At 43.7% G+C, this 21,524-nt stretch overlaps 2 protein-coding genes across 7 annotated transcripts in view; one reads left to right on the forward strand and one right to left on the reverse strand.

The window, feature by feature from the left end:
• Positions 1–236: 236 nt before the first annotated feature.
• Positions 237–20,856, reverse strand: cplx2l (complexin 2, like). Of its 5 annotated transcripts, none has more exons than XM_036583624.1 (4): positions 20,265–20,856; positions 10,743–10,821; positions 2,467–2,645; positions 237–1,612 (listed from the first exon to the last, which is right to left on the reverse strand). In XM_036583624.1, exons 2-4 carry the CDS (start codon positions 10,771–10,773, stop codon positions 1,418–1,420), a joined length of 405 nt encoding a protein of 134 aa, XP_036439517.1. In that variant the 5' UTR covers positions 10,774–10,821; positions 20,265–20,856; the 3' UTR covers positions 237–1,417. The 5 variants fall into 5 exon arrangements, with proteins under 5 accessions (XP_036439517.1, XP_036439518.1, XP_036439514.1 ...); XM_036583625.1 differs by lacking the exon at positions 20,265–20,856 and adding an exon at positions 14,359–14,377; XM_036583621.1 differs by lacking the exon at positions 20,265–20,856 and adding an exon at positions 12,486–12,650.
• gne (glucosamine (UDP-N-acetyl)-2-epimerase/N-acetylmannosamine kinase) overlaps positions 20,424–21,524 on the forward strand; it is a 40,332-nt gene continuing 39,231 nt past the window's right edge. The window contains exon 1 of one of the 2 annotated variants that reach the window (XM_036583579.1): positions 20,424–20,562. The gene's annotated coding sequence lies outside the window, so the exon portion shown is untranslated. The remainder of the gene's footprint in view (positions 20,563–21,524) is intronic. The other variant, XM_036583580.1, reaches the window with a different exon arrangement.

Genomic DNA, 21,524 nt, shown 5'->3' on the forward strand with positions numbered 1-21,524 from the left:
GTTACCAAAAACTCATATAAAGTGGCCCCATGCGTTTGTGATCACAGGTGATAACTGCTACCTATTAAGGTAAGTCAGTGTGGTTTTTGGATTGTGTGAGCGCAACACTCCATTTGGCTGAAGCGATGCTCCAGGCAGCGTCAAACAGCGACACCTTGTGGCAGCTGCAGAGATTTGCAAGTGGCACAGCTGAACGCTCAAAATGAGGTTGATTGAAGAGCATGCCATTTGTGAAAGAGGTTTTTAGTAGTGTTTTTAATGGTTTTAAGTGACAGTACAATACATTTCCGTTGATCATAATCGTTAATAAAGGCATCAGTTTAAGGCGAGCAAACAAAAAGCCTGAAATGCAACAAATGACAGCACATGATTGATCATTATATTGCTATAATGCCCATTATTTCTCTTTGCGTATTTCGCCCCAGACACAGTCTCTCCGATTAACGTTACATTCGTCATTCACTCAGATTGTGTTTATCATTGGTTTCTCACAAGCTAAGCAAACAGAAGAAACTGTTATTGCTAAGAAAGTTCCAGAAAACGGTCCGAAAGAAAGTCCGAACGAACGGATTCGATGCTGACCCTCCGTGTTACAGTCAATTCTAAGCCAACTCTGAAGTCAGTGGTGCGAATTCTTTCGTGGATCCTGTACCTGAAGTGTGTATTGTGTTATTATATCACACTAAAAAGGACTTTAAATGAACCTATGTCTTTTCTGCACTGTTAAGAATGTGTTGAGGCCTCATGTGACTCAAACCTGTGCTCTATAGGTCGGTCCGCTGAGAGAGTTTAGCTTCGAGATCGACTGAGTTTTGGTATGTTCAGCAAATGCGCATCGACTAAGCTAAAAATTTATTGCCTTCTATGTTATTTTAGCCTTTGCACCAAAGATGTGGTTAAGCACACAGTCTACGTGATGGATACATGCATAGATGAGACGTTTCCGCTAGTGATTGCGATGTTTCGCGTTAGACTAAAGATGTTTAGCTAGTACGTAGCTAGCTCTTTTAGCTAATACACAGCTAATAAATCGAGGAAAATTGCTGGTTGACAGTACAAAACGGTGGAAGTCGATTTTTCAAGCTACATTTCATGCAAACATCGTAGCCTACGTGTTTTTCGTTTGTGTTTAATAAGAAACAATATCGGAACTTAGGATTCAGCATTTCCCGTTAAAGATAAAATATGGCTTATATTTTGAAACGTACTGCCCTTCCTTCTTACCTAGAACAGCTAAATTCTATTTACAAAACCTCTGCGAAACAACGATGGTGTTTTTTGTAATGTCGTGTTGCTCTCTTGCTCTAGTGCGCCCTCTGCTGTTTGAAAGCGGAAGCACGCATTACAATTGTAATAATATTAATAAGAAGAAGAATATTAATAGTACGTAAAGCTGTGTCGCCATGTCGACAACGTGTTACTTCTTCAGCATGTCCTGCAGCGGCCCCGGCAGGTACTTCATCACCGTGTCCATGATGCTCTCCTCTTCCTCGTCGTCGTCTCCGCACCCGGACGGCACGGCCTTCTTCGGACGCGTCAGGCTGCCCTCGCTGGCCGCGTCCATGGCCGCCTGCGCTTCGGCCTCGGCTTCCTCCTTCTTCTTTAGACCGTACTGTCACACAAAACGCCACATGAGCTGACCACAACAATAACTGCCCACAACAATGTCAACAGCACTGAAATGCATATAATGAGTCCAGGAGTCCAGTTTAGATGATCAGCGGGAACTGCTCATTTATATCAAAGACAAAGTTCTAATAAAAATTGATATCCAGAATGAAGTTCTAATAAAATAAATATCCAGAATGACGTTCTAGATAAAATTTACATCCAGAACGAGGTTCTAAAAAATTATCATCCAGAATGTGGTTCAAATAAAATTAACATCCAGAATGAAATTTTAATACAATTTACATCCAGAATGAAGTTCTAAAAAATTATCATCCAGAATGACATTCTAGATAAAATTAGCATCTAAAATGAGGCTCTAATAAAAATTGATACCCAGAACGACGTTCTTGATAAAATTAACATCCAGAATGAGGTTCTAATGAAATTAAAGTTTTAATAAAATAAATATCCATAATGAAGCTTTACTGCCTCATGTACAGTAGAGTTTACAATAATATTATAATTAATACCTAAAATAAACTTCTAATAAATTAATGTGCAGAATGACGTTTTAGTAAAATGACTCTTCAGACTGAAGTGCTTATAAAGTGGATAAGCAGAATGAAGACTCTGTAGGTTCACTGCTGGTTTTGGATGGTAAATAAATGTCTATATTTGTGTTGTAGTCATGGCGACGCCTGGTTCCCATCACCACCACTGTGAAGACATCTGAACCATTTCACACCAAACCACTCTGACTCTGTTTACACCCCACGTATTTTGTTATTTTGAGAAATGAGTCGAATTCCCCTTTTATCTGGAACCTTATTTAGGTGCGTAAGTGGAACTTCTCACCTTGTCTCTGATGCCCTGCCTCATCACCTCCCGCTCGGCCTCCATCTTGGCATATTTGGCTTTCCGCTCCTCCTCCTGCTGCCTTAGAGCCTCCTGCCTCTCCTCCTCTTTCTCTTTCTCCGCCTCGGGGTCTTTATCCTCCTCTCCTCCCAGCATCTTCCCCACATCAGGGGGACCCCCTTCACACAAACACAGCACACGTAACAGTTAGTCATTAAGAAAAAAAATCGCCAGCCCTGTTAAATGTAAACATCACTAGCGAGGAAGTGTCGACTCCAAAAGAGTCAATTCTTCTACTGGTGATATCCTATTTAAATAAATATAATGTGTGGCCATGACGTATTAACACGTGGGAACAGGATCCTAGTGCGTGGCCACAACTTAGTAAGGCGTAAGAATGAGATAATTAAGCCATGGCCACGACTTAGTAAAGTGGGAAAGGAGATCATGCTTTGTTAAGCTGTGGCCAAGGCTTAATTATCCCATTCCCATATCTTAAGTCATGGCCACAGTTTATTTATCTTGTTCCCACACCTTACTAATTACTTATTAGTAAATTATTATTTACCCACGCTTTATTTTTATTTGTACAATGTCACCAGCAGGGCTCTGTACTGTTGCGACTGGGAGTCGGTGTTGATTCTTTGCTACTTACTGAGAACAGCGCCCCCTCACTTTTAAAACGGCTGCTACGCCCCTGTTTATTTGGTTGAAAGCGCTGGGTGATGCAGGTTTTTCAAACGTTTTTCCTTAAAAACAAAACGTGTTTTGTGTTTCCTCGTGGGCTCTTTGTCTTATATTACATTTTGTATGCAGATCTGAAACCACTTAGTATGACACAAACAGCAAATCAGGAGGGGGCAAATACTTTTTCACAACCTTTTTTTTCTACCTTTTATGAACAGGTCGGAGTGCAGCACCAAAGAGTAGTGATACATTTGATAAAAGGCTGAATGATGAGTTTTCAAAGAAGGAACAGGAAGAAAAAACGAGTGTGTTTACATGCACTTAATAATCCGATAACTGAGGAAAATCAGATTTTGTCAGTAATCCAATCAACGTGTATGTGCACTTGAGTAATCAGATAATGGGGAAACTCCGGGTCTGCATGAGTCAGGCAGTAATCAGATTTCTGCTTTGCAACCAGCCAATAAACTCACAGAAGAAGACGTGATGTAAACGTAACGTAAAACTCAAACTTCATGCTGCAGCTTTTTTTTTAAACATCGAGTCACTTCACTGAAAATATGAACACACGTCACCTAGAAGATGAAGAATATTTAAATCCTTCATGTTGTCGGTTTCAGCACCATTCCAAAACTGTTTTGCTGCGTCTCATGGCGACGCTGCTCGCTTATTTCCGCGGTCTGTTTTCGCACATGCTCAGACTGAGAAATCCGAAAGAAATCAGAGTAAGAGTTTACATGCACTGAGAAATCTGATTACTGAGCTAAAATCCAGCCTCTTTAGCAGATTTCTTAATCGGATTTCTAGACCATATTCCGATCTAAGAAATCAGAGTGCGCTGTTTACATGAACATTTTAATAATCAGATAACTGCAGAAGTCAGCGTGATCAAACAAAGGCTGAGATAGAAAAGTGAAAGTAAAGATAATCAGAAAACAAAAATTACTTCCTCTGTGATTCTGAGAGGAAGGTTGACTTTATGTTTCACCTGTTTGCTCTTAGCGGAGCAAACACCTTTAGTATGGCTTGGAGCCGTTTGTAGCTCAAGGCTCAAGGTGTTAAGTAGTTTTGAGGCAGTTTCACTCTTTTGCTTTTTCCAGCCCTCTTTACTTTTCTTTTGTTTTCTTTTTCCTTTTCTTTAACTTTTGTTGAAATACCCACCTGGGCTGCGTACCGTACCGTACCGTACCGGTCACCCCTCTACAAAGGTGTGACACAGGCCTGCTGTTTGCCACAGCCTTAAGTAGAGGAGTCCACAGGTGTGCCAGGTTGGGCCTAATCAGCCCGAGGGCTTCTGGGAATTGGAGTTCCCTGAACTTATGGCACCTCACCACCATCGCCATCTGCTGGCAGCCGGCGGCTTACACTGACATCCAGTCAGCTATCTGTTGCTTTCAGGTTATGACGTCACTCTGCATTGGTTGCCGTCGTTTACAGGCTCTCTTTAATCAGTCTAAATCTGTCTTTTTATGTGCAGTGTTCTAGAAGTACTGACCACTCCCATCACTCGCCCAGAAGGGTATCTTGATATAATTTATCTTACTAATAATAACAAGATCGTATCATTCAATCAGCCAGCCCTATTTTTAAATATTGACACTACTGTTGTTACTAGAGCTTACTGTTAATGAAAACGTCACAGTTCCTTTTTTTTGTTTTTAAACACCATTTGAGAACTTCTGCTGCCTTTAATACTGTATGATCATTTTCATTTGTCCAGTAGAAATGACCTAAAATTTCTTGGAGCAAAATCTTTTTCATTAACTTCTATTAAAGCTAGTCTTCCCTGGTAAAGTTACAAATTCAGGCGTATTTTCAGCGCGGTACTGTTTTGTGAGTTCTGCAGAGACATCCAGTACAGTTTCACTGAGGAATACAGCAGCTGTCTGATTGATTTCTGGCCTGATCTGAGCAGCTGCCTCCACCCAACAAAGAATAAAGGCTCCGTCAGGCCTCGGTGCTTTTTATTTTCTGGAAAACAAAGGCCTGCAACTGATATACAGTCTCATTCCCTAAATGTGAGCACCAGTTCCTTCTCCACTGAAGGTGGAGAAACGTAACTAACCTCAACCCGTGTTCATATTGATCCGCAAGGCTCAGCAGAAAGCACTCGCTCACAAATCATTGCTGTCAGCAGCGGTGTTGGACGTATTCCCTAGGTCAGCTGATTAGATCCGACAAGATAAATGTGTGGAGTGTTTCGGTTTGATTGCTCGTTGCTCTGCTGTTTGAGTCCAGCATCCAGAACTGGACTTCAGTGGAACATTTCTGATTTTGGATCGTTTCGATCTTCTTAATCTAACAACCATTATTCAGTTCATCACTTTGAACACCTTCATATAGCCTTTAGATCCAACTAGGGCTGGAAACAAAGATGTTCAGAAGACACTTCATGCAAATCTGAGGCAAGTCTCGAATCTTTGAAGCAGGTCTCGAGTCTCTGAGGTCAAAGTCTCAAATCTCTGAGGTCAAAGTCTCGAATCTCTGAGGTCAAAGTCTCGAATCTCTGAGATCAAAGTCTCGAATCTCTGAGATCAAAGTCTCAAATCTCTGAGGTCAAAGTCTCGAATCTCTGAGGTCAAAGACTCAAATCTCTGAGGTCAAAGTCTCAAATCTCTGAGGCAAATCTCGAATCTCTGAGGTCAAATTCTCAAATCTCTGAGGTCAAAGTCTCAAATCTCTGAGGTTTGAAGTCTCAAATCTCTGAGGTCAAAGTCTCAAATTTCTGAGGCAAGTATCGAATCTCTGAGGTCAAAGTCTCGAATCTCTGAGGCAAATCTCGAATGTGTGAGGTCAAAGTCTCAAATCTCTGAGGTCAAAGTCTCGAATCTCTGAGGCAGGTCTCGAGTCTCTGAGGTCAAAGTATCAAATTTCTGGGGTCAAAGTGTTGAGTCTCCTACATCCAAGTTTCAAGTCTGAGTCTCGAGTCTTTGAGGTACGAGTCCAAGTCTCAAGTCTTTAAAGTGTGAGTCTCAGTTAAGCCTTAAGTTTTTGAAATGCTGATTTATTAGTGTACACTGCTATTATAGTGCTGATTTATTAATATACGCTGCTATTACGATGCTGATTTATAAGTATGCATACAGTATACATTTATTAATATACATATAGTATATGTTACTATGTCATTATTATTATTAATTTATCAGTATATGCTCTTTCTATCATTCGAGTCCAAACGTTCCCTGAAGGACGAACATGTGTTGGCCTCGTTAGTTCAGGTCACTGCAGCACTCTGCTCACTGGCGCAGAGCCAGCAGTGACGTCTCACACACAGTGTGTATTGTTGTGTGTGTGTGAGACTCTAACTTCAACTAACTTCAACCTCAACAGCCAAAAGCTTTGGCCTCTTTTTCTGCAGCTGCACTTTTTGGGGCAAAGAAAGTATTTTTCTTCGTGGCAAGTAGACTAATGTCCCCATAACGACATTTAGACCCCACGAAGACATAAATACATACGCAAACACACACACACGCCCTTGTGGAAAGGTACAGTAAAGTGCTGAGGAGAACGTTTAAACTGCAGAGCCGCTCGGAACCATGCTGGCCTGTGACGCAGTGTAAATATACACATGCACTCATGTTCTAACGCACACTGATGACAGACAAGAGCATAGCTAGAACTTTTAGAAGGAGGTGGCCGGGTCAGACACTGGGATTTTATAGGGGTGGCTGTAAATAAAAAAGTGTTACTGTATTAAAATGACATAAAAAGTGATGATTTTTCTCTGTACCAACTAAATCTGTCCATCATGTGTCCATCATTACTTTGTTGATGATGGCTGACTGATGGTGGTCACTTTCACTAACTGGGTTGGTCCGAATGGCGGCCATGCTTTATTGCAGATCAAGTCAACTTAGACATTCATTTTGTGGGTAGGTTAAATTTCCCTTCATTGGCTTAGAAAAGTAAACAGTGCCTAACCAATCGAATGACCACTGTAAATGTTTCTTTATCAAACAGATCGTATGAGCTCTAAAATCTGACCGGCTGAGCTACATGCTAAAATACTCATGGATACACAGACCTATGACCACACAGTTCAGCTGGATCCTCTATAGACCTCTCTCAGTCACTGCATCATCACGTCTGGCTGTAAATAGTAGCGTTATTGAACTTGCACTTGCACCGTTTTACAGAGCAGCAATGGAGGGTCGGATTTCAGCCTCCCTCAAGGATCCTTCTTCAGCCTCAGCACGGCAGAAAGGAGAGCAGTTGCTGTGTCTGGCAGTTTCCTCCAACATGGATGCAAGGCTAGCTGGGCTTGGCCGAAATGCGTCGTGCAAAATTTGGAAACATTTGAACTCTGAATGCTGCTGCACGTGTACCGCAGCGGTAAATGGAGGATGCTGTGGCAGATATCTGTGCCGTGCGGTAAATAATGCATTTGATAGCGTAAATCTTTGGGCTGCATTCAGACGGCGGAGCGTATCCTGCAACCTGACATCACTCGGCATTATTGCAGTCCAGCAGGTTTAATTCTTCCCACTCAGCCTGGGTAAACATTCGCAACGATTGCGAGTGCCTGAAACGTACAGCTAGCAAACAGACACAGCATCAAATTTTAACCTTAAACTGAACTACTCACCAAGCGACAGTGCTGAGGGGTCTATTTCTCAAGGTTTTTAACCTTTATCAAACCTTGGAGATAACATTGTTTCACTACGCACTCTTTCACTACACACTTTTTGTGATGTCACAACCATGACTGCATTTACATACATCTCTACCTACTGCAGTTTAGCTCAGCCCTTGTGCTTCAGCCGGGACTGCTTTTGAATGAGGCACAGTACACAGAGGTCATCTGCATACATCAGCCTTGAAGGCCCAATAACAAAAACAGCCTGTTTAATTCTAAGGGATGAAGAGATGATGGAAAACGGTCATGCGATAGTGAATTACGACACACACTGACACATTTCTGGACTAATTAAATACAAGACAGCCTTTTGGATTTGGGCCCCTTAATTTATAATTCATCAGCAAAGCAGAGCCACTAATACCGCATGTGTGCAGTGTTTGGGTGGCGGCATGCTGACCGCTGCTCATTAGAGACTGTATTGAATTTCCCCCTGAGAGCAGGTCAGTTCAGTGGGCTTTCCCACGCAGAGATGACTGCGGCGAGGGGTCTTATTTCACAAAGCAGGATCTCACAGCAGAGATGGATAACTTAGAGTAATGCTACAGTCGATTAGCACAGACACTCGCTGTAAATTAATGTGATTGGCTGCATCTTCTGACAATTCTATGTTGGTAGTTAATCTAACGTTATAAGGCTTTCAGTCCAGTAAGGCAACATAAGGCAAGAACTAAATAGTCAAACACACGACTTAGTAAGACTAGGAAACGAGATCATTTGTAGATGCAACTTACTAAGGCAAGAGAATGAGATACTTAAGTCATAGGCACACTTTACTAAGGCATGGAAATGAGAAGTCATAGACATGACTTACTAAGGCACGAGAACGAGATATGTTGTAGACATGACTTACCAAGGCATGAGAACAAGATAATTAAATCACAGATATGACTTACTAAGGCAAGAGAATGAGATATTTAAGTCATAGACACGATTTACTAAGGCATGAAAATGAGAAGTCAGACATGACTTACTGAGGCATGAAAATGAGATAATTAAGTCAGACACGACTTACTAAGGCATGTGAACAAGGTAAGTCATAGACATGACTTACTAAGACGGTGGGAACAAGATGATTAAGTCATAAACACAACTTACTAAGACGGTGGGAACAAGATGATTAAGTCATAAACACAACTTACTTAGGCATGGGAATGAGATAATTAAGTCAGAGACATGACTTACTAAGGCATGAGAATGAGATAATTAAAGCATAGACACAATTTACTAAGATGTGGGAATGAGATAAGTTGTAGACACGACTTGCTGAGGCATGAAAATGAGAATAAAACTGTAGACACGACTTACTAAGGCACGAGAACGAGATAATTTGGTCACAGACACAACCTACTAAGGTGTGGGAATGAGATATGTTGTAGACATGACTTACCAAGGCGTGAGAATGAGATATTTAAGTCATAGGCACGATTTACTAAGGCATGAAAATGAGAAGTCAGACATGACTTACTGAGGCATGAAAATGAGATAATTAAGTCAGATACGACTTACTAAGGCATGTGAACAAGATAAGTCGTAGACATGACTTACTAAGACGGTGGGAACAAGATGATTAAGTCATAAACACAACTTACTTAGGCATGGGAATGAGATAATTAAGTCAGAGACATGACTTACTAAGGCATGAGAATGAGATAATTCAGTCAGACACAACTTACAATGGCATGAGAATGAGATAAAGTCACAGATATGACTTGCTAATGCATGGGAACAAGATATTTAAGTCACGGATATGACTTACTAAGTCATGGGAATGAGATAAGTTGTAGACATGACTTACTAAGGCGTGGGAACGAGATAATTAAGTTGTAGAAATGACTTACTAAGGCGAGGATGAGATAATTTAGTCGTAGACACAACACAGTAAGGCATGGGAACAAGATAATTAAGTTGTAGACAACATAGGAAAGCTTGATTAAGTTGTAGACACAACTTACTTAGGCATGAGAACAAGATAATTAAGTCACAGACAGATTACTAAGACTTTTTACCCCCTACCCCTTGTTTTCGAGTGTCACCCTAACTCGTTGGAACTGAGTCACAAGCAGTAGTGGTTAAAATCTTCCTCTATGAAATGAGACCCTCAAATAAAAAGAGCTTTACTTCATTAACAGCTACTAGCGCTGCTCTGTAGGCGACCCTGCCAGTCTGCAGTGACAGCAGAGGAGGGTAAAGTTCAGCTCCTCACTGCTGGGCTTTAGTTACACTTAGGGAATCATATGACTTCAAAGAGGGGGGCAATTATTTATTATCACCCACCCCTAATTCTTCAGTGATATGAAGCTGAAGTCAGATATTCACCAGCTTCTCGTTCAAACTTTCCCGTTCCACCTTAAATGGTGCAGCAGCTACATTCTGTCGCTTCAGGCGTCAGAACTGCTGGACTATTTAAGGTGGAACGGGAAAGTTAGCTAGCTAGCTACCGAGGCATTAGCATACTGTTAGCGATTTTTTATGCTTGTTGTGAAGAAAACGACCAAAATACACTGAAACGACGTTAAACTAAGATAAAACAGTGTTTATCGTAATTTTTAACAGAGAAAATTCCCACATTTGTGGGTTTCTTTGGCCTCTTGTTCAGCCGTCTTGCCATTTTTCACTCCGTTTGGAGTCTGAAAAACCTCCGTTTGGAGGGTCATGTAGTGCACTTCACCTCACCCCTCTATCTCAACAAGAATCAGGACCCCCTACCACTAGACATGACCATGCAGAACAGAGAGCTGAGTGATAGGGGCGGCAGGTTTGGACATTCAGTGCGTTTGCTCAGTGAGATAATCAGGCTCTGTGTGATGAACCCACTGCGGTCATTTCCTCCAGTACACTAACACTCGCTCTGCGCTCTCGGCGCCGCTGCAGCTCCGAACTGCTGAGTCAAATCATTCGGCTCCACTTTTATCACCTACATACAGACACCAGCGCCTCCTGCACTCACCTCCCAGAGCGGCTTTCATCACGAAGTTCATGTCTGCTCTGCGGCTCCTCTTCGCTCACTCACAGGGTCTCCGGTGTTCCTGCAGACAAACACAGACACTGCACTTCAGTAAACTCTCTCTCTCTCTCTCTTCTCCTCCTCCCTCACTTTCTCTCGCTTCCTCTGTATCCCATCCTCTGTCTATCTCTCTCTTTCAGTCTTTCTTTTTCCTCTCTTCCCCCTCTCTTCCTCTCTCACTATCTCTCCCCCTCTTCTCACTCTTTCCCTTCTTTCTCTCTTCCACTCTCTCGGTCTCTTTTGCCTTCGCTCTTCCTCTCTCTGTTCCCCTTTTACTCTGCTTACTGTTTCTGTTCCCTTCTCTCTTTCTTTCTCGCTCTCTATCTTCTCCTCCTCTCTCACTCTTTTGCCCTTCCTCTCTCCTCTCTCTCACTCTCCTTTCTCTCTTTCTATCATCCTCTTTTCTTCCCGTCTCTCCCTTTCTCTCTCATCCCCTATTTACTGCTCTCGGCATCTCTCTCTCTTACTCTTTCTCTCCCTCTCTCTTTCCCATTTCCCCCTCTCTCCTTTCCTCTTTCAACCCTCTCTCTCACTCTCTCCTTCTCTCTCTTCCTCTATCTCACTCTTTTTTACTCTTTGCTCTCTCATCTCTCTTCTTCTCTCTCTCCCTTACTCTCTCTTCTTCTACCTCTCTCTCTTTCTCTCTTTTGCCCTTCTGACTTCTCTCTCTCCCCTCCATCTCACTCACCCCTTTCTCTCTCTCTTCCTCTGTCTCTTTTCTCTCCTCTCTCTCTTCTTCTCTGTCTCTCTCCTTCTCTCTTCCTCTATCTCACTCTCTCGTGCCCTTCTGACTTCCCCATCTTCCTCTCTCTCTCTCCTTCTCTCTTCCTCTATCTCACTCTCTTTCACTTCTTTTTCTCTCTCCTCTCTCCCCCCTCCCCCCTTCCTCTATCCCACTCTCTTTCACCCCCCTCTCTCTCTCTCCCTGTGCTGTGGTAAAGTCAGCTGCAGTAGTAAAGGACGTTAAAGGTCAAAGCCGCAGAAACGTCCTTAAAGCCGTGCGCAAACGCTCACGCAACTGGCGCAAACACCAACGAGAACAGCGCTAACGCAACCAGCGCGAATACCAACGTGACAGCCGCAAAGACTGACGCAAAAGCTAACAAATACTAGCGCAGACGCGAACGCCGCTACCGCAAATTCCGGCGTGTCAAGCCAAAAATAAACACTGCCGCTAACAGTCCGGTTTGTTCGCCGCAGCGTTGAAACAAAGCGCAGCGCTACCTGCAGCAATTCAGCGCCAAACCCAGACCGCGCGCCGCTGTCCTCCTCCGGAGAGAAAGTTCCCGCTCCGGCTCTTCCTTTTCTCTTTCGCTTCTGCTCCGTCCCCCCGGTGTGCGCGCTGTGCGTTGCCGTGGTGAGCGCGTGTGAGGTGTTTAATCTCCCGCAGCGTGGCGCATTACCTCAAACGAACCCCGTTCAGCACCGCGGCGCGCGGACAGCTCCACGGAGCCGTGATGCAGTGCGTGATAAAAACGCGTGTGCGTGAGATGCTCACGCTGGCGGCTCACGAGGCTGAGCTTGGCCTGTAATTCGAACTGTCCGTTCCACCTTAAATGGTGCAGCAGTTACATTCTGGCGCCTTTAAGGTGGAACGGGTAATTCGAATAAGAAGCCAACTTCAGCATCGTCTCTTGCTCTGCGTGTGTGTGTGTGTGTGTGCGTGCGTGTGCGTGCGTGACTCGCCTCGTGCGTCCCTCCTCTTCCTCTTTCTAGGCGCGTGAAGCAGTAGGCTGCCGTTTCATTCCTACTCGCGCTGAATGTGTCGATGGAAAAGTAGAAGTGCTGCAGTCCGAGCGCGAGACGGAGTCTCTCCTCCTCGTTGGGACTCGACCACGTGACCCAGCCTAACGGGACTTCCTCAGGGTCTCTGGGTTTATGGGAAAAAACAGAGCACGAGGCTCCGCCCCCTTCTCCTTCCTCCCCTCGCGCCAAACGGGGTCTCTCGTGAGGTTTGCGCCTGCTGCTCATTTTGGGGGCTCGAGCACTGTGAGCATCAGCATCCATCACGTTGAAGGTTCAATACCGATACTAACTGGCCACTTTATTAGAAACACCTACCTTGTGCACCTTTGCTTCTACTAACTGGCCACTTTATTAGAAACACCTACCTTGTGCTTCTACTGACTGGCCACTTTATTAGAAACACCTACTTTGGTCTTCCACTAACTGGCCACTTTATTAGAAACACCTCCCTTGTACTTCTACTGACTGGCCACTTTATTAGAAACACCTACCTTGTGCTTCTACTGACTGGCCACTTTATTAGAAACACCTACCTTGTGCTTCTACTAACTGGCCACTTTATTAGAAACACCTACCTTGTACTTCTACTAACTGGCCACTTTATTAGAAACACCTACCTTGTGCTTCTACTAACTGGCCACTTTATTAGAAACACCTACCTTGCGCTACTACTAACTGGCCACTTTATTAGAAACACATTTATCATGATAATAAAGGACTGCATTTAAAACAGGTCTGTAATGGTATCTCTGGGTTCCACACTGGCCAAAGTGGCTGGACTTAGTAGATGGATCTACTTTCACATTTACAGCTGTAGGAAAAAGAAACTGATCGTTTATTCGCACACATACTGTCCCTATTGCTCACACTGTTATAGGACGGACGTTGGAGTTCTCTGTTCTTTCCACTGGCCTGGCCTGGACAGAAGATGGAGTATTCTTTACCCCACTCTCTCTCTCTCTCTCTCTCTCTCTCTCCCAGGGCCAGACCATCAGTCCACAGCACTTGTTTATAAAATGCCTCTGGCCTGATCTTTATGGGTGCGTGCCCAGGGCCCGAGCCACCAGGGGGCCCCCACAAGTGACTGTGAGAAAATCTAAACAGCTGCTTTGACCTGCGGTGGGAACTTTACTAGCAGCACAGTGAAAATAACGATCTAATGTGTCACTGAGTGCGTTTACATGCACTCAGTAATCCGATCATAATCACAGATTTATGCAGTTATCCAATTATTCAAATGGTCATGTAAACACCATACTTCGATCTAGAAATCCGATTAAGAAATCCGATAAAGACGGCTGGATTTTAGCTCAGTAATCAGATTTCTCAGTGCATGTATACTCGTACTCGGATTTCTATTGGATTTCTCAGTCTGTACATGCGCGAGATCAGACGGTGGATGTCGCGAGACACTGCAAAACACTTTTGGAGTGACACTGAAACCAAACACGAAATGAAGGATTTAAATGTTCTTCTAGATGATGTGTTTCAGTGAAGTGACTCGATGTTGAAAAAAAGCAGCGGCATGGAGTTCGAGTTTTACGTTATGTTTACATCACGTCTTCTTCTGCGAGTTTATTGGCCATCTGCAAAGCAGAAATCTGATCACTGTCTACCATTATCTGATTACTCAAGTGCATGTAAACGCGTTGATCGGATTGCTGTCTGACTCATGTAGACCCTGAGTTTCCCCATTATCTGATTACTCAAGTGCATGTAAACACGTTGATCGGATTGCTGTCTGACTCATGTGTATATGTATGTATATATAGTGAGGAAAAGAAAAGGGTAATTATCATATGAGCATTATCACCTTCACACCTCTCATCACTGCAGTGCGCTGTGGGTTACTCACCTGCTGCAGAGAGAGAGAAAGAGAGAGAGAGAGAGAGTAAGAGAGAGAGTAATAGAAAGAGAGAGAGAGCAGTGTTTAACATTCAGTTGGTTTTCCTTTCTCCTCAGTCACCTCTCAGTCCTCTTTACTGCAGGACTCTCTCTTTCTCTCTCTCTAGCTGTCTTTCTGATGATGGGAGAGGGGAAAGAATCCAGATGATGATGAGGAGCTATTGATCACGCCAGCATATCAATACAGCAGAGAGAGAGAGTGATAGAGAGAGAGAGAGAGAGAGAGAGAGAGAGAGAGAGATTTCAGCTCGATCAGCATTACTGTCCTCTGACCAGCGTCCAGCTAACAGAGGAGAGAAAGAGGGAAGACCGGAGGCTGAAGAGAGAAAAAGAAATTCTTCTCTTCTTCTTCTTTACCACACTTGGATACTTTGAAAATAATAGGAAACCTAATAAGACATGAATGCACAGAAGTCAGACCCCCCCACTCGTTTATTTAATTCCCAGTCAGAGTGACCATTAAGTACAAGTTATCCATCTTTCAACGTCTGTGTAACAGAAAATTACCCGGAAGCCTCAACAGCTAAATCTAATATTAGATGTTTGAGTGTTCAGTGAGTCACTCTTTACCTTCACTACAGCTTCCATTCTTCTCAGGAGACTCACTTTCAGTTCCTCAAAGAATCTGCAGACTCACCTCCAAAGTTCAGTCTTAGAAGTTGGTCGATCACTTTCTAAAGTAATCAAACACATTCAGTGGTGTTGAGGTCTGGACTCTGGGGTGGTCAGTCCATCGTTCAGCTTCTTTGTTTGATGTGTCCGTCTCCTTTTCTCAGTGAGGTTCTTCTTGATCAGCTACACATCCTTTCAGACCCACAGCGCTGAGTCGCCTTCTCACAGTGGAAGGATGGACAGAAACACCTGTGGATGTTTTCAGATCTGAAGCAGCTTGATTTTCTCCTCTCTCTCAGAGATGAAAGCTTTAAGTGCTGTTTATCTGATGGGGGCAGTTTTGGTGTCGACCAGGTCTTCCAGGTGGTTGTTAGGAGGCCCATTTTCTCTGTAGCTTGTGATCATTTTTGAACTCTGTATTTGATGGAAATGTGTTTGATTTATAAAACCAGAAGTGAACTGGATTTTCGTGGTCATAGGTGAGCAAACATGTCAACAAAAGTGATCTTATTGTATTTAAATGCTATTTTTTGTGGGGCAGTTTGTTGAAAGGTTTGTTGAAAGGTTTGCAGTGGGTTCTCACACCTCCCCTTTTGCACCTCATTGCTCTCTAGCAGCTCAACACAAAGTCATAACAATTTATACACAGCAGTGTATAAGTTCATCTGAAAATGGGGGAATAAATATTTTATTTGATTATATTAATTTAAAAACAATATATTCAGTCAACTCTTATCCAGCAGAATAGCTGCTAGGGGTTCTGCAGAAAGAGGTGTTTTAAAATTTGGCACTACTGAGGCTTTTTCTGTGTTCCAAATGCTCAAACCTTAGTCTTGCAGGTCAACATGTGGGTGTGAGCATAGACTCGTTAGGGTAGAAACAAATCAATTTCGAAACCAATCCAACTCCTCTTGAAGGTGGATATCACAGTAGGGGGCGCTGGTACGCTCATCAACATTGACTGACAGCAAGCTTGTCGTTTGCACATGGATGTAGCGCAAGTTAGCATTGCTGAAAAGACCCCCAAATAAACTCCAATTAAACATGTAGATGTGAGTCGCGTGTGCAGAGAACAGTTAACATGCAGTAAAATCAGTTTTACCTCTTACAATATTAAATATTGAGATTAGGGATGCGCCAGAATTTCTGGCTGAAATTGGTGGAAAATGGCACTTTCTGTTTCCAGGCAAAAGAGTCAAAATCTAGCGCATAACAGTGTTCATACATATATAGTAACGATCTGGGATAGCAATGACCTAGCAACATCTTAGCAACCACCTGAGATTCCATAGCTATGACCTAGGAACACATTAGCAACCACCTAGGATTCCATATCAGTGACCTACCAACATCTTAGCAACCACCTGAGATTCCATAACAATTACCTACCAACACATGAACAACCACCAGGGATTCCACAGTAATGACGTACCAACATCTTAGCAACCACCTGAGATTCCATAGCAATGACCTGGGAACACAATAGCAACCACCTAGGATTCCATATCAGTGACCTACCAACATCTTAGCAACCACCTGAGATTCCATAGTAATTACCTACCAACACATGAACAACCACCAGGGATTCCACAGTAATGACATACCAACATCTTAGCAACCACCTGAGATTCCATAGCTATGACCTAGCAACACATTAGCAACCACCTAGGATTCCATAGCAAAGGCCTAGCAACATCTTAGCAACCACTTGAGATTTCATAGCAATTACCTACCAACACATTAACAACCACCTAGGATTCCATAGCAAAGGCCCAGCAACATCTTAGCAACCACCTGAGATTCCATAGCAATGACCTAGCAACACATTAACAACCACCTAGGATTCCATAGCAAAGGCCTAGCAACATCTTAGCAACCACTTGAGATTTCATAGCAATTACCTACCAACACATTAACAACCACCAGGGATTCCATAGCAGTGACCTACCAACATCTTAGCAACCACTTGAGATTCCATAGCCATGACCTAGTAACGCACCTGGAATTCCATAACAATGGCCTAGCAACACATTAGCAACCACCTGAGATTCCATAGCAATGACCTAGAAACATCTTAGCAACCACCCGGAATTTCACAGAAACAGCTTCGTCAAGCCAACTTAAAGCTTGTCCTCAAACTCCCCCCTTCACATCCACCACTGCCATCTTATCTCCATCAGTAGGGTGTTGATTTTGAGATCATGTGAGACGTAATCATCGAGCCGGGCCTCGTTTTTGAGCCTGTGCATGTGACATTAATACGGAACGACTTGTGACGTGAGAAAGTCCCAACCTGATGCCTCTGACTTTTAAACGATTCTTTCAGGATTGCCAGGGCGACTCGCAGCATTTCAGCCTGTTTTCGTTCTCCTCACTCCGAACGACATTTCTTTAAGTTTTAAGTCGGATTTTTCAAAGTCTCTCCCCTCCTCTCTCTCGTCTCGTGAGCCCCAGCAGCACTTATGCAAGCCCCACTCCACTTTTTTTTTCCCCGAATGCAGCACTGCAATGCAGCAGGAAAGCTGAGGCGCCGCACTGCCGCTGGAATTGGCAAACAGTGTGCGGGTCTCTCTCTCTCTCCCTCTCTCTCTCTCTCTCTCTCTCTCTCTCTCTCTCCCACCCCATCTCCACACATCCGTCAGTTTAATGACTGGTTTGTGTTCGTCAGCAAAAGACGCTCGTGCGTGAGAGCGTTTCTGCTGATGCTGCTCGTCTAATCTGTTGAATTTGTGCAGCCTGTTGGTTTTCAGGTCACTCAGGAGCCACTGGCCGCACCACTGCCCACAACATTAGCTGTATACATTCCACATTACACGCATATCACAGAATTTCTTCTGAAATGAAGGGTATTAATTGGGAGTTTGTCCACCTTTGCTGCAGTAACATCCTCTACTCTTCGGGGAGGGCTTCACATTAGATGTTCGAACATTGCTGTGCAGAGGATTTAATTGCATTCAGCCACAAGAGCATCAGGTATTGATGTTGGATGGTCAGTTCTGGATCACTCAACTCGACCCAAAGGTAGTGGATGGAGCTCCATCATTCCAGAGAAAAAAACCAATGCAGGGGGTCTTTATACCCCTCTAGCCCACGCTTGGCACTGGGCAGGGTGGCCGTAGGCTCATGTGCGGCAGCTCCAGAGCCATTCCCATTCTATCGGCCAATGTTTGTGTATGGAGATTATACAAGCCGCGCTATTGAACACCTGTGTCAGCAATGAGGGCACCTTAAAGTAGCTGGATTCACGATACTCTAATATATGATTATATATATATATATATATATATATATTTATTTATTTATTTATTTATTTATTTACAGGATAAGGAAAAAAACCTACTTTACTTTTAATGTAAATCAATGGAACCAGAATTTTCCATTTTCCAAATCATTCCACTTAATTTCAAAAAGCTAAAAAACACATTTGGGACCTTTAATTGATCTTGGCCTTTAGACTAAAATCCCTTTATAAGTCCTTTTTTGCTTAAAGTATTTCTGACCGTGTACTTTAATGTTTAATTTATCAAAACTAATGACTGATTAGTCCATTTTTTACTACAAAAACAATCACAACACTACAGAAACTTTACCAAATGTCTCATTTTGAGCAGAACTCAAAAACACTAGCCAGTACAAGACCAGCAAACACAGCCTTGGACAGTTTACACACATAAAATCGTCAGGTTTTTCATTAAAACACAAAAACGTTTACTTAACCGCAGTAAACATGTTTCGGTGGCGACAATTCTTATTGTTCCACACTGATTTTCAAACTCTGGGACTCATTTACTTCAAAACAATGGGATCTAACTGCTCACCATGTGGCCATGAGGGACAGGGATACAGCCTCACTTCCTGCTGTATAATACAGGGACCCTGGGAATTGTGTGTGTGTGTAAATATATGTAGTAGCGTACAGCTACCAGCTCATGTGAACGTGAATGTGCAGGAGGCGTGGCCATGTATAGTGGCAAGTGTGGAGCATCATGGGTGCTGCCGTGGCAGCGGTGAGAGGCTTAAACATATAAACAGTTGCTGTTGTGGGCTGGTTGTGTAGGTTTAGTGGTCACCATGGGACTGGATATGTGTGGCTGAAGGTGACCTGCCCTGCTTCAGGGCTGTTCAGTAGCACTAGTGGTGGTGCATGTTTAATAAAAGAACATGTGTTTGACGTGCTATGTTTCTGACATTTGCTGCTGGAGTTTTTAAACACTGTGTCCACTCACTGTCCACTCTATTAGACACGCCTACCTTGTCGGTCCACCTTGTAGATCTAAAGTCAGAGACGATAGCTCATCTGCTGCTGCACAGTTTTGTGTTGGTCACCCTCTAGTCCAGAGGTCACTAATAGGCGGACCGAGGTCCGAGTCCGGTCCCAGACGCTGTCCTATGTGGACCTGGATCTATAACCGATAAACTATGGAGAATTGTTTAATTTTGACCGGGTGGTCCTGTTTTAATTGCCGTAGCTTTTCTAGCCTTTACGGTAGCTTTAGCGGCCGGGAGACTCACAGACCAATCGCATGTGTTGTAAATCAGATCTGTGCATTACGATGAGCACTGAGACTTGAGTGACTGACGCTCACACAGGGGAGGGACGAGGCGAGAAACAGCAGTCGGAGAAGAAAGTGAGTCAGAGGGAAGTTATTTCACATGGCGTTCTCTAAAAAGAGAAAACTGACATAAATATAGTTGAAATATGACTGAATTGGACTTTATTTGATTTGATATTCAGTTGTTGACTGTATAAGATGCTGATATACCTACTAGGCTACTTCAGTAAACACTGTACGGCACTGAATCATGATTCAAGTTAGACATTATGATGTTCCTGCCCACAGGACACAATGTTTTTAGTGACACTGAGGTGTTTAAAAACTCCAGCAGCACTGCTGTGTCTGATCCACTCAGACCAGCGCAACACACACTAACACCACCACCACCACGTCAGTGTTACTGCAGTGCTGAGAATGATCCACCACCCAAATAGTACCTGCTCTGTGAGGGTCCATGGGGGTCCTGACCACTGAAGAACAGGGTAAAAGGGGGCTAACAAAGTATGCAGAGAAACAGATGGACTACAGTCTGTAACTGTAGAGCTAAACAGTGTTAGTAGTCTTGGTGCTGCTGGCCTTGCAGTACCAAAGTTAACAGAAGCAAAATCTCATAAACAAATATCAGCGTTTTTTCTGTAAATAATACCTTTTTCGGCCCTTTTTGGTCATTAAATTCGTCCCACGTCCACATATGTTTGAGAACAATCCTTTAGTTGAACACAAGGGGAGCAGCAGCGTTCAGTTTGGCTTCGACCGCCACCAGCAGAACAGAAGAACAGGCTAGCTAAGCTAGGCTAGGCTAGGCTAGGCTAGGCTAACCGTGTTCATTCCGCTGTCGCCCCATGGAGGAGTAAGCCCGGCTGACCTGCTGACTCCGGGCCAGACAGCGTACCTGCTTTTCCCACACACACGAGACATGAAGTCCGCGCGGATCTGATAAAAAGGTAAACACGCGAAAAATAACCAGTCTGTGATTAGCTTAGCATAGCTAACGTGGTGAACAAGCTGAGCGAACTGAGCGGTTCCGACAGCGCAGCTCAGTCCAGTCTGGGTTTACCAGAACTCCCCAGCCTTCACTCCTGTATCTGACTATACCGCGACGAAGTCCACTCGCCGTACCGGGCGGGTTTCAGTCGCAGACCACGGCAGATAAACGTGGCTAATGGGGGAAAACAGCCAGGCTAGCCGCGCTGTTTGTACCGCCACGTCCTCTCTCAGCAACTCTCACTCATTAAAGGGCAGCTCCACCGAGTTTTCAAAAAAATGTCTGCGTGATTCAGCGGTCGAGGGGTGAACAGTCGTTCGGAGCGGTTTCGTGTGAAGTGGTTCAGTTGCAGAGACACCTACAGACACTGATTTCTTTACAGTGGTGGTGATGGGAACCAGGTGTCCCCATGTCTACAGCACAAATATAGTCGCTTTATTTACTACCCAGAACCACCAGTGAAACTACACGTGTCTTCTGAGTGTTGATGATGGTAAAATAGTGGGAAATCAGAAAAAAAAGGTTTATTTAGGGAGTAGTTTGCCTCACGACACCCTTCATGTATTTGTCCAACTTGAGTGTAGTAGATAAATGGCTTCAAATATATTTTAGGTCAAAACTTTTAGGCCAAAACTATGGTAAATAAGTGTCTTAGGCTTTGTCTTGATTTGCTCACTAGTTCTGTATGTTCTGAATCAGTACATGAATTCGGGCTTTGGCTCGGGCCCTAAAAAGGGAAACATTGGGACGCTCATTGCTCATTTATGCGTAACAGGACATAGTACCAACAGCGTGGACTGGGAAGCTCATCCACTGTGCTGGCTTAGCCGTACTGTCATTTTTAGGACGGACTATTCCGGTCACTTTCAGTCGTTTCTTGAACATTTCCACTTTGTTTACGCTGAGACAGTCACACAGCAG

Source organism: Colossoma macropomum, unplaced genomic scaffold, assembly GCF_904425465.1.
Source record: "Colossoma macropomum unplaced genomic scaffold, Colossoma_macropomum, whole genome shotgun sequence".
NCBI classification, from domain to species: Eukaryota; Metazoa; Chordata; class Actinopteri; order Characiformes; family Serrasalmidae; genus Colossoma; species Colossoma macropomum.